This window comes from Sardina pilchardus, chromosome 1, assembly GCF_963854185.1.
Source record: "Sardina pilchardus chromosome 1, fSarPil1.1, whole genome shotgun sequence".
Lineage (NCBI taxonomy): Eukaryota > Metazoa > Chordata > Actinopteri > Clupeiformes > Clupeidae > Sardina > Sardina pilchardus.
Window position 1 is genome coordinate 37,977,311 of NC_084994.1, and position 12,892 is coordinate 37,990,202.

A 12,892-nucleotide genomic window follows, 5' to 3' on the forward strand; every position below is an offset into this window, starting at 1 on the left:
TCTACAAGCATAAAGGTCCAGGGCTTATGTTGTCTAATTCCAAAAACAGAGAAGATTAACAAAAAAATCAGTTCACAAGAGAGATAGTAAGTCTGCTTGCAATGAGTAATCCTCACAGAAGTTCGTCAGATGAACAGATTCCACCACGTCAGCTCGAGCAGGCACTTGAAGATCTTGTCGAAGCACTGAAGTCAGTCTCAGCTCAGCTTACATATTTACCAAATGAGTCATGTGGTGATTCCACTTATTGAATCACAGGTAAACTGAGAAGCTCAGACAAAATGTGATTGAGAATAATGTCTCTACCCAGTGGTGACAATCAGGAACTGTGCGAGGTCTGACAGGTTAAATACATTCTTTTATGTTTCAATGGTAAGTGAGACACATACATGAACTGTGCCATCATGAAATACTTCAGCATCAAATCAAATCAATCCACACATAACTCCTTTGGCAGGTTTATGATACATTATTGTTATTATCTGTTAAACAGAGAGCCTTTCTCAGTTGGGTTTGCATTATGAGAATACTCCATGTTACATGAATAGTGGGGTACGAATTGTCATGAAATAATGGTCCCGTAGGATTTTTTTGCTAAAATTGATTTTTTTGTTTTATTTGCTTTATTTGGGGTCCTACTGTTGAAAAATGATGGGGTGCAAATTTTCTGACCCCGTTTTGCCCTTCCTCTGGGGGGCGCTTTCTCACCTTGGCCAGGATACTGACTGCAATCATACATCTACTAATAATGATCACATTTTCACAATCTTGGTGTCAATTTAGGGGTTATTGAGGATGCTGTCCATTTATGACAGTTTCATTGTGATCAGAAGTTGTTATGACTCATTTTTACATAACATTGCAGTAATAATATGTGTGACTTCCTCTATCAGAATAACCTACTAGACCCTATGCAGTCTGGTTTCAAGAGTGGTCATTCTACTGAAACTGCTCTTCTATCTGTGACTGAAGCATTGAGAGTAGCTAAGTCCTCTGCTCAGTCATCAGTGTTAATTCTGTTAGATTTATCTGCAGCCTTTGATACGGTTAACCATGACATTCTCCTTTCTACACTATATGAACTGGGAATTTCTGGGAAAGCTCTTGACTGGTTCAAATCTTACCTTAAAGGGCGTTCTTTCAGCGTGTCTTGGCAGGGACAGATATCAAAGTCTCATGACCTCACTACAGGAGTCCTTCAAGGATCAGTATTAGGGCCCCTCCTTTTCTCTATTTATACCACTTCTTTAGGTGGGATTATTCGCTCTCATGGATTTGAATATCATTGCTATGCGGACGACACTCAACTTTTCCTATCCTTCCCACCTGAGGACTCTAGTGTTTCCCATCGGATCTCTGCATGCCTGAAGGATATTTCAATCTGGATGAAGGATCAGCACCTTCAGCTTAATCTTTCAAAAACTGAGCTCTTGGTGTTTCCAGCAAAAACAGCCATTCCCCAACAGATGAACATCCAGCTTGATTCATCCTCATTGACTCCAACTAGATCGGCACGTAACTTGGGTGTCATAATTGATGACCAACTTACTTTCTCTGAGCATGTTGCCTCAATTGCAAAGTCATGTCGGTATACCCTGTACAACATTAGGAAGATCAGACCTTATCTGACACAAGATTCCACTCAGCTTCTTGTACAGGCAATGGTTATCTCCAAGCTGGACTACTGCAATTCCCTGTTAGCTGGCCTACCTGCTTGCGTATTAAGACCACTACAGTTGATTCAGAATGCTGCAGCACGACTGGTCTTCAATCAGCCAAAGAGGACACATGTAACCCCTCTCCTAGTTACTCTCCACTGGCTCCCTATAGTAGCCAGAATTAAATTTAAAGGGATATTCCGCCATTTTTGGAAATACGCTCATTTTCCACCTCCCCTCGAGCAAAACAATCGATATTTACCTTGTTCCCGTTCATCCAGCCATTCTGTGAGTCTGGCGATACAACTTTTAGCTTCAGCCTAGCATAGATCATTGAATCGGATTAGACCATTAGCTTCTCACCAGCTAGCTTCATGTTTAAAAGTGACTAAGATTTCTGGTAATTTTCCCATTTAAAATGTGTCTCCTCTCAAGTTAGAAAATGCAATAAGACCAACTGAAAATGAAACCTGCCGTTTTTCTAGGCTGATTTGACATGGAACTACACTCTCATCTGGCGTAATAATCAAGGCAACTTGCGAACGTACCATAGGCGCAGTGATATCGTACGCAGCACCTGAAAATAGTCCCCATAGACAACAAGCAGTAGTAATGCCAGTAGTTTGCAAGTTGCCTTGATTATTACGCCAGATGAGAGTGTAGTTCCATGTCAAATCAGCCTAGAAAAACGGCAGGTTTCATTTTCAGTTGAACGACCGTACCTTTCCGGAAATGTTAAAGTGTTGTTGGCAGCTGCGACAGCGACATTTCCGGAAAGGTACTGACTCGATTAAATTCATTCTGGACTCTCTATCCGACCACATAAAGACGTGGGGATACTTCGGTTTGGCTTTAGGGACCCTCTACTCACTACCACGTAAGTGTAGTGTTGTTTGGAACAGTAGAAGAGGTATAAAAATAGCGTTTTGTAGCGGCGAAATGACATGCCCGAGTCACCTCCAGGCTAACGAGTTTTGGCTAAAAACGGTGAGCTCGAACTTTCTCAAAATACATCCGAATGACATGATTTTGGTGTCAACTCAACGTATGTACTCCCAATAGTCCGAAAAATTGATCTAAAGTGCATTTCACTCCGGATTATCCCTTTAACCAGGGGTGCCAATAATTGTGGAGGGCGCTGTACATTTACATTTATTCACTAGGCTGACACTTTTATCCAAAGCAACTTAAAGTTGATCTCTAACATGCAAGCTACATGGTAAAAAGGAGGCCGTAGGGTAACAATAAATGCTGCTTTTTCTAACACCACCTGGCGAACCAGATGAGAGTGCAGAAATAAGCACCAGCCAGAGAGTTATCAAGAGGATGGTCCTGTAGTAGAAGGAAGTAGCTTCTAGCATCTAGAGCACAGAGCACAGTAACACTGTGTGTTATCTCCACCATTTAAACCGTAGGGTAACAATAATACTGTAAGACCACCATAAGAGAACCAGAGGATGAGAGTGCAAACGTTTAAGCACCAGCCAGAGTGTAATCAAGAAGATGGTAGAGGGAAGTAGAAGGATAGCATATAGCATCTAGCATCTAGAGCACCGAGCACAGTAACACTGTGTGTTATCTCCACCATTTAAACTTTGTGTGGCCGTTGGGAGTTAGAATCCAGTTATATTATACCACAATATGGCCTGACTGTGCCACTCTCATTTCTTTGACTGGATGAGAGACCCAGCTAACACAATAGAATAGAGATGCACCCCACATACAGTGTTATTCAAGTGAATGAAACAAATGGAGGCTGATGTAGCAAAAGCAATGCAGACATTTGTATTTATATTCTTCATTCAGTGATTCAAATAGTTGATTGGTATAGTCACAGCCATTAATGACATCATACATCATGGACACATACAGGAGTTCTCGTAGACAAGTATTCATATGAGAGATTACAATCAATGTTGGGCAGAATAGCACCATAATACTCAATGTTGACAGGAGATCCACGTTTGGTTCACCATTAGCGAGAGAGAGAGAGAGAGAGAGAAAGAGAAAGTCCTAGCAGAGATCCTAGCAGAGAGTGTGCTCTACAATTCCTTAGCATTGTAACAATTGACGTTTTTTAAAGCTTGCTGCCTACACTTGTTGTAAACGGTCAGAGGGACCCTGTGAGGTTGTAGCCTCTGCTGTGCAGCACATGGTGTCCCTGTTAGAACTGGACCTGAGTGACCATCATATGAATATTGCTGCAGTTCAGTTCCTGAGTGCAGGGAAATATCGCCCGAGTTTGAGTGATGGGCTGTGTTTGTTTCCTACACACCAAAATAGTCTGATACTTTGTTGATACTCTGTTGAAGGCCAAACTAATTCATGCCCATAATCTCCTCAGCATCAACTTATATCATTCTGAATCTGGTATGTTCCTGGTGAGCTGGGTGAAACTACACAATGTAGTATAAACGTGTATAAACTGATATGGTGGTTTACTAGTCTAAACAGGCAATAATAATGTGGGTCCTGGAGACCCATGAACACTGTGTGTAACTAATCTATGAACACATAAGAGCATCCTGATATCAGGGCTGGTTGAGTTGAGGGCAGTGATGTACTTCCCAGTGCTTATGGGTTGTTTTATTGATTATTGATCATATTATTGTTAAAATGAAGCATTTTATAATAATCATTACAATGAAAATGAGGATGAGGAATAGTTTGGAGTCACAGGTCGAATGAGTTATCCTATTTAAAATAAGAAACGATAGCAATAAAAAAGAACTCCAAGAGACAAATGTGGCGTTGCTTTGATGAATAGTACTATTTCCATACCATCACTGATATGCTTATCACCAAAATAGCATATCATAACATTGTGGTATAGTTTTAAGTCTATGTTGCCCATCTCTACTCCTGCTGTAACATATTGTATATTGTATGATTATATGAACTTGAACAACGTGGGGATTTACACAGGTGATCAAATTAAATGATATCATTCCTTTCTGCCTTTTGCACTCTTTGTCACTCTATGCAGACTTGCTGGTTGTAAACTGACAGAGGAATCCTGTGAGGCTTTAGCCTCTGCTGTGCACCACATGGTCTCCCTGACAGAACTGGACCTGAGTGACAATCACATAAGCATCACTGGAATTCAGCTTCTAGATTCACTGAAAAGTCACATCAACAGTAAACTGCAGACATTGAGGTTTGTGTTTGACTTTCCTCAGGCTTTTAAGCAGTGTCTTCGATATATAGTACCAGTATGTTTACCACACAACATTATGTCAGTGTTTTTTTTCTACCCAGTAGTAAAAATGGGTTAGGTGAGGAGTGTGTTGAGAGTCATGGTAGTCATGTCAGAGTCCAGTCTAATGTCTGATATGACTGAGTCACTGATACCTTATAGCATGTTGATGCAGTTGAAGTTTCAATTTCATCAGTTTCATTAAATGGTGTTTACAAACTCAAGTTCAGGAGGAGCGCAACGGAATTTGCCATGCCTCTGTCTTTAGTCAGTCGGTCTTACAAACGTAAAGATGTCAAAATGTTCTGCTGTTTACATGGCATAATAATGAGCTTGAGTAATTACTAGTCAAGTCAAGTTTATTTACATAGCGCATTTCATACACAGAGGTCATTCAATGTGCTTTATATGAACAAAATCAAACAGTAATAGCAGATAAAAGCATACTGTAACTGCCAAAGCAGCAGCATCGGCTTAACTTGCTCACTCTCTCCCCTCACACCTCCAGTCTTCCTTAGTTCAGAATAAAGGGGTGTATGACGGGGTCCTGCATGACTTCTGCCTGCACAGTTGACTCTTGCACGCACCCACAAAACACTTCAGGACCTGGTCAGGGACCTCGCCAAACACGCTTTGCTACCGCATGTCTTTTTGCAAATTTCAGATCATGAGCTAGTGAATTATTTGTAATAAGATGACTACTGACGGATATAATGTACTCTGAAAATAAACTACAAAGTTTAGAATACACCTGCAGAGTCACTGACAGAAAGACTTTAAAGGGCCTACAGTACAGTATATAACAGTCAGGTTGAATGTCAATGCAATTTCTTAAGTTTCATTGTTTAGAGTTAGATGACTAATGAGGGCCATGATGTAATCTGAAAACGCTCACTGTCTGCGCCTGCTAAGTCACTGACAACAAGGCTTTGTGTGGCATAATGCTCTTATAACACAGCAATGTCATTGTTTTGCCATTTAAAACATTCAAGGTGGTGAAGATTATTGTCTTCTAATAATGGTAGAATTGACTTTGTTTAATTTACTCTCCCTTTCCCTCTCTCTCTCTCTCTCTCTCTCTCTCTCTCTCCTTTAAAGACATGCCCGTGGAGAACTGAGAAACTGTAAGTGTTGATCTACTGTTGAGTGTTGCTCTGTGTTATTATATGCTTATGATGTTGAAGTGTTCTTTATTAAGCAGCTATGTCACTGTGCCTTATGCCACCACTGTATGTGAAAGACCTTTAGAGCATGTGTGGGGGTCTGTGGTGTCCTGCAGAAAGACAGATTGACATGTTGGCATGTTACAGTAGCCAGACATCAGAGGGATCATGGAAGACAAAGAAAGAGAACTAGTACGGCATGACACATGAGAGGCCCCTGAGAACAGAGACAGATTAACATGTGGAGAGTCTCAAGTTAGAGTGGAAGAAAATAATAGAATTAGAGGATAGAAAAAGCAAGCAAAGTTTGAAATATTGGATTAAATATTACTGTAGATGACTAGATTTTTTGTTTAGATTCCAGATACTGTATGTCCTGTTCAAACTCATGTAGTAGATGTTATACATTCACAATAGCTCTATGCTCCTTGTTGGGTAGTGTGTATAAGTTATAATGGTGGAGAGCAGTTTAAGCTTGTAGCAGCAACTCCTGTACCTACATGTAATATATAAGACGACTATACACACATAAAACCGCAGGCGCATGGACATGAGACATGAACACTAAAAACAGTATGCATCCCGGATGCAGTATAGCAAGTGTGAAATTAACCGTGTGGATAGAATTTAAAAAGTCAGTAGTGACCATGGCAATGCATCCAGTATAGCATATCATAAAAGAAATAAGGCAGCACATGTGGGCAATAAGGGGAAGGAACTGTTCAGTCACTGACCATTTAGGATTCTGACAGCTTGTGGTATAAAACTGTGTCTGAATGGTGTGGTGTGGGTGGTAATGCTCCGGTAGCGCTTACCAGAGGGAAGCAGAGAGAAGAGGGAGTGAGCTGGGTGGCTGGCATCCTTGATGATGGACTCAGCCCTCCTCTGACAGTGTGTGGAGTAGACAGTTGGCAGAGGTGACAGTTGACAGTTGACAGAGGTCTATGGTGGTAGAATAGAGTCATATCTTGCATGCGCAATACAACATCCTCAGGAGCAAATACTATTAATTCACTCACGTAGACACAGCAGCGAGCGAGGAAAACAAGAGCTGGGGGCCATACGCTCTCCAAGATGAGTTCTGCTCGCTCTCTTGAAGTACAGCTTTGCTCGCGTGGGTTGACTTTTGACAGTTTGGGGGACGGAACCAAGGGAGTTGGGCCTGTTGTGATTGGTCATTTTTCAATGTGAAGTCCCGCCCACTTAGTTACTGTCTGTTGCTAAACTTCTACAAATATAGTCATGTGTAGCATTAACCACCCCTTTGTTGTTTCTGTTTACTGCTTACTGTTTACTGTGTGTGTGTGTGTGTGTGTGTGTGTGTGTGTGTGTGTGTGTGTGTGTGTGTGTGTGTGTGTGTGTGTGTGTGTGTGTGTGTGTGTGTGTGTGTGTGTGTGTGTGTGTGTGTGTGTGTGTGTGTGTGTGTGTGTGTGTTCCCATTGTTCCTGCTCACTGTTTGCTCTGGTAGCACTTACCAGAGGAGAGAAGAGAGGATAGGGATTGAACTGGGTGGCTGGTGTCCTTGATGATGGACTCAGCCCTCCTCTGACAGCGTGTGGAGGCTGCTCAGACCCAGGTCTCTTGATGGCACAACAGTGTTAAAGGCAGAGCTGTAGTCAGTGAACAGCATCCTGACAGGTGTTTTTCTTGTCCAGGTGAGCTAGGGCAGTATGCAAGGTGATGGAGATGGACAGATCTGCTGTGCGTACAGTATATGGAAACTGAAGTTGGTCCAGGAAAGCAGGGTGGTGTGTATTGATGTAGGCTGTAACCAGTCTCCCCAGACAGTTCACCCCCACGGAGGTTAGGGCGATGGGCCGGTAGTCATTCAGGCAAGACACAGCACTTTTGTTGGGCACTGGCACAATCGTTGTCTTTGTGAAACACAAAGGCACTGTGCACCAGGGCAGGGACAAGTTGAAGATGTCAGTGTAGGTTTGTGGCAACTGAGTGGTGCACGTCTTGAATACACAAGACGGGATGTCATCAGCGCTGGCAGCTTTGCGAATTTTAACCCGTTTTAAAGGTTTTGCCGACCTCACCCTCTGAGACCTGTAAGATGTCTCCTCCTACTGGAAGAGCACCTTTATCCCCCGGTTTAGACTTGTGATACTCAAAACGAGCATAGAGTTTATTTAGCTCGTCCAGAACCAAGGCAGGTGTGTCTGTAAGAGCTGGTGTCGCTTTATACAGTAGTCTGTGATCACCTGCAGTCCCTTCCACAGGCAATGTCACAGTTGCTGAAGTCATTCTCCAACTCATTCCCATACTGTTTTTTAGCCACTTGTATTGCCCTTCTTAGTGTGTACCTTGAGTTCTTATATCTAAACATTTCGTGGTCCTCTCCCTCAGGCTCAGGTAAACAGCGTTGTTTACCCAGGTGTTCTGGCTGGGAAAGGATCGGACGATATGGGAATGCACACACAAGTCCATGATGTAGTCCGTCACCTGATGCACTCTGTCACTGAATCGGCGTACTCGTCCAGCTCCGCCGAGGAGTCTTTGGACACAGACCAGTCAGTTATGTCAAAACAGTCCTGAAGTTCAGACTCGTGTTCTGCAGACCAGCATTGAACTTCACTCACTGCTGGTTGCTCACGCTTTAGCTTCGGTTTTGTAGGCCGGCAGGAGGAACACTGACAAATGGTCACAGGAGAGTCATACGCTCATAGACAATACAGCAGTTATGTACCTGTGGAACAAATGGTCCGATTTACCAAAGTGTGTGTGTGGTACAGACCTGTATGAGCCTTTCAGTGGGGTGAAACAGTGGTCAAGGGTCTGATCGCCCCTGGTGGGACAGGTGACGTGCTGGTGGTACTTGGGAAGGACTGTTTTGAGGTTGCAGTGATTGATGTCACCCGTTATGATGAGGATTGCTTCCTGGTGCTGACTCTCTTGTTTACAACACACAGTTCAAGTGCCGCTGCAGCAGGGGCGTCTGGTGAAATGTAAACACTTGTGAGAAGTACAGAAGGAAACTTTATCAGCAGATGAAACGGATGCCATAGTCAGATACTCCAAAAGGAGTGTTTGGGCTGAGCCAGGTCTCGGTGAAACAGAGTACACTGCACTCTCACAAGTCCCTGCATGAGCTGATGCAACAGTGGAGCTCATCCAGTTTGGTCTCCATGGACTGCAGATTAGCCAGCAGTAAGGTAGGGATGGGAGGCCGGGTTGGACGCCTTTGCCGTCTGGCTAAGACGCCACCTCGTCTCCCCCTCCTCCACCGATGAGTAGACCTGTTGACTGATCTGCTTGTGGAGTTACAAACAATATCCACAGGTAATCCTGTTATTTATATTGATCATTACATTGCTTCTGATGTCCAGGAGAGTCATACAGTCATAGACAATACGGTAGAGGTTAGATTCTCTGCCCGAGCCCGAGCCCGACCCGAGCCCGACCCGACCCGCGGGCCGGGTCGGGCCGATATTTCCCGCCACTATCCTCGGGCCGGGCCGGGTCGGGCCTTTGATCAAGCATTTGTGTTTTTTTTAAAAATATATAATTTCTTTATTAGCCTAACTGGGTGGGGAGACTATGCCATTATCATAAAATATTACATATATTATTATAAAATATTACATATATTTTTTAGCAAAGTAGGCTTAAGTAACAAAATGTGCAAAGTTGCAAGTTACAAAATGCAACACATCATGCGCACGGTCTCCTCCACTGGCACGCATCACACTGCTGCTCTGCTGCAGAACATTGTGTGGCCTAGCTTAAGCGCAACATGGAGATGGACGATATAAAGAAGAAAATTAAATCAGGAGAATTAACTTTGAGCAAGTCTGGAGGAAAGTCGGACGTATGGAAGAGTTTCGAACAAGTCGTGGACAGTGACAACATTTGCGTTGGCGTTTCGTTTTGACATTTGCGTTTCTTCATTCGGATCCATTTGTGATCCATTTCAGAATAAACAAACAACGAAGTTTACATGCTTAGTCCTTGTTTCATTATTCATTAAGATAGGCCTAATTCAGATTTATGTAGTTCAAACAACTCGTAATTGTAGTTGAGAACGTCAGTTATAAGGCTCACGCATTTAAAAAAGTGTCGGGTTTAAATCGGGCTCGGGCTCATAATTACAGTTAATATGTCGGGCCGGGCCGGGCTCGGACACAACGTGCACGGGCTCGGGCCGGTTCGGGCTTGATTTTCTGGGCCCGATCTAAGCTCTACAATACGGTAGTTTTGTACGTGTGGAACGTGTGTGTGTATTGTCCCGTTTGTGTGACCTGTTTCCGTGTGAGTGTGAATGTGAGACTGTATGTCTCTTAGAGAGTGTGTGTGTGTGTGTGTGTGTGTGTGTGTGTGTGTGTCTGCCCCCCTTCTGTGTATGTGTGGTGTGTGTTGCCCCTGCTTCCTTCCTGTGTGTGTGTGTGTGTGTTTGTTCCTTCTCTAGCCTCCTCTCTGTACCTGTCACTGTTCTCACTGTACTCACTCACACACACAGTTTTTGTCTTTGTGTGTGTGTGTGTGTGTGTGTGTCCTCCTGCGTGTGTGTGTGTGTGTTTATGTTTTTCTGTGTGTGTGTGTGTGTGTGTGTGTGTTTGTTCCTCCTCTAGCCTCCTCTCTGTACCTGTCACTGTTCTCACTGTACTCACTCACACACACAGTTTTTGTCTTTGTGTGTGTGTGTGTGTGTGTGTGTGTGTGTCCTCCTGTGTGTGTGTGTGTGTGTGTGTTTATGTTTTTCTGTGTGTGTGTGTGTGTGTGTGTGTGTGTGTGTGTGTGTGTGTGTGTGTGTGTGTGTGCATGTGTGTGTGTTTGTTCCTCCTCTTGCCTCCTCTCTGTACCTGTCATTGTTCTCACACACACACACACACACACACACACACACACACACACACACACACACACACACACACACACACACACACACACACACACACACACACACACACACACACACACTGTATTTGTGTTCTCACTCACACACATACACTCTCACACACACACACACACATACACTGTATTTGTGTTCTCACTCACACACATACACTCACACACACACACACACACTCACACACACACACACACACACTGTGTTTGTGTGTGTCTTTGTGTTCCTTGTCCCTGCTCCCCTCCTGTGTGTGCGTGTGTCTGTTTGTTCCTCCTCTTGCCTCCTCTCTAAACCTGTCACTGTTCTCATTGTTCTTACTCACTCACACACACACACACACACAGTTTTTGTGTGTTTGTCTTTGTGTGTGTGTGTGTGTGTGTGTGTGCGTGCGTGTGTGTGTTTGTCTTTGTGGTGTGTTGCCCCTGCTCCCATCCTGTGTGTGTGTGTGTGTGTGTGTGTGTGTGTGTGTGTGTGTGTGTGTGTGTGTGTGTGTGTGTGTGTGTGTTAGGGGTGTCACGATACCAAAAAATCAGTAGTCGGTGCCAATACCAGTAAAATTACACGATTCTCGATGCCAAATTCGATACTATCGTTAAAAAAAAGGATTTTCTAAAATCCCATGTACTTAATGAATTTCTTTATTGAAATATTTGCAGAATACTGAAATATAATTTCTATAACATACAGAGCATAACAGAATACAGTATCCAATTGCGAGCATATCACATAGGCAGCGTTTCTCAAACTGTGGGGCGCGCCCCACTAGTGGGGCGCAGAGACATGCCAGGTGGGGCGCAAGCTGACGTGAAAAACCGGAGATTTCTTTTTAATCTGTAGCCTGTGCCTTCCTTTATTGATAATTACGAGAATGCACCTCCATCTCACAAAGCAAACACAAACAAGGTAATCTAGACTCTTGTAGGCCTATCATTGACCAGATGAAAATGTTAGTCTGTCCTGGAACCATAGTCCGAAAAAAATGATTGATGTCTGAATTTTAATTGCAGCGGAAACAAAAAAAAACCCGTTTATGTTCGAGACGAGCGCAGTAAAATTGAAGGATATCTTGGCTATCTGTCCGACGACACAATTGCTGTTCTGCGATCTCGAAGAACAACTGCTTGACAAACGCAAACACTCATGTTTTGCCTTGCAAGTGGACAAGGACACCGACAGTTACAAAGGTGGTTTAGTTATTGCTTATGTCCGCTTTGTTAACTTGACAGCGGGCGAAGATACTCTATTCTGCGAGTATGCCAAAAGTAGGGCCACTGCAGATTAACTATTCAACATTGATCTCAACAATTAGTCTACCTGGCAGAACAGGACATCAAATGGGAAAACTGTGAGGGACTTTGCTCGGTTGGCGCACAGACGATAGCAGGTAAAAGAAATGCTATCGTCGTGATAAAGAGGGTAGTGCCCGATGCGCAACAGACGGACTGTTTCATTCAGGGAAGCGCTCGCGTCAAGGCTTGACCTGAATAAGATTTTGAACGAGGTTGTGAGAGTGTTGAACTTCATTTATAACACAATGGTAGCATATAGTTGGCCCTTTTGCTGTATTATTGGAAATCAGCTTTTTTTGAAGCAAGGATTGACACCTTGTCAATGACAAAAAACTGACGTTATTGGTCATTGATTTAGATTTTTATTTTCTCTATTTTTGAACTGATATTTATCTTTAGTAGCCTAACTGTTATTTGTTAGGTCTACTGATGTATATTTAGCAAGTGACGTTATAAATATGAACATTTTGAGCTTGACCTATACTTTCTATAGAGCGATGATGGACAGGTGGGGCTCGAGAAAGCCCCCTTGATCAAAGTGGGGAATGAAAGAAAAAGTTTGAGAACCACTGGCTTACACATAATTAATTAAATCACTTTTCTAATGGATGGCATAAAAACCAACTTGCATCGCCATTTTATCGCTCTGCTTTCATATAATGTGAATGATTTTTTTTACAAGATGTAAAGTCTTTATTTGATTCACACACACATTCTGTAACTATTTATAC

General features: G+C 43.1%; 1 protein-coding gene across 2 annotated transcripts in view; it reads left to right on the forward strand.

Annotated features, from left to right (window-relative positions):
- The first annotated feature begins 4,590 nt into the window (after nt 1-4,590).
- Nucleotides 4,591-12,892, forward strand: part of LOC134089713 (stonustoxin subunit beta-like) — a 13,200-nt gene continuing 4,898 nt past the window's right edge. Inside the window, exons 1-2 of one of the 2 annotated variants that reach the window (XM_062544167.1) lie at nt 4,591-4,815; nt 5,953-5,978. In XM_062544167.1, coding sequence (XP_062400151.1) covers nt 4,706-4,815; nt 5,953-5,978 — 136 coding nt within the window. In that variant the 5' untranslated portion in view covers nt 4,591-4,705. Of the gene's footprint in view, nt 4,816-5,901; nt 5,979-12,892 lie in introns of those variants that run through there. The other variant, XM_062544160.1, reaches the window with a different exon arrangement.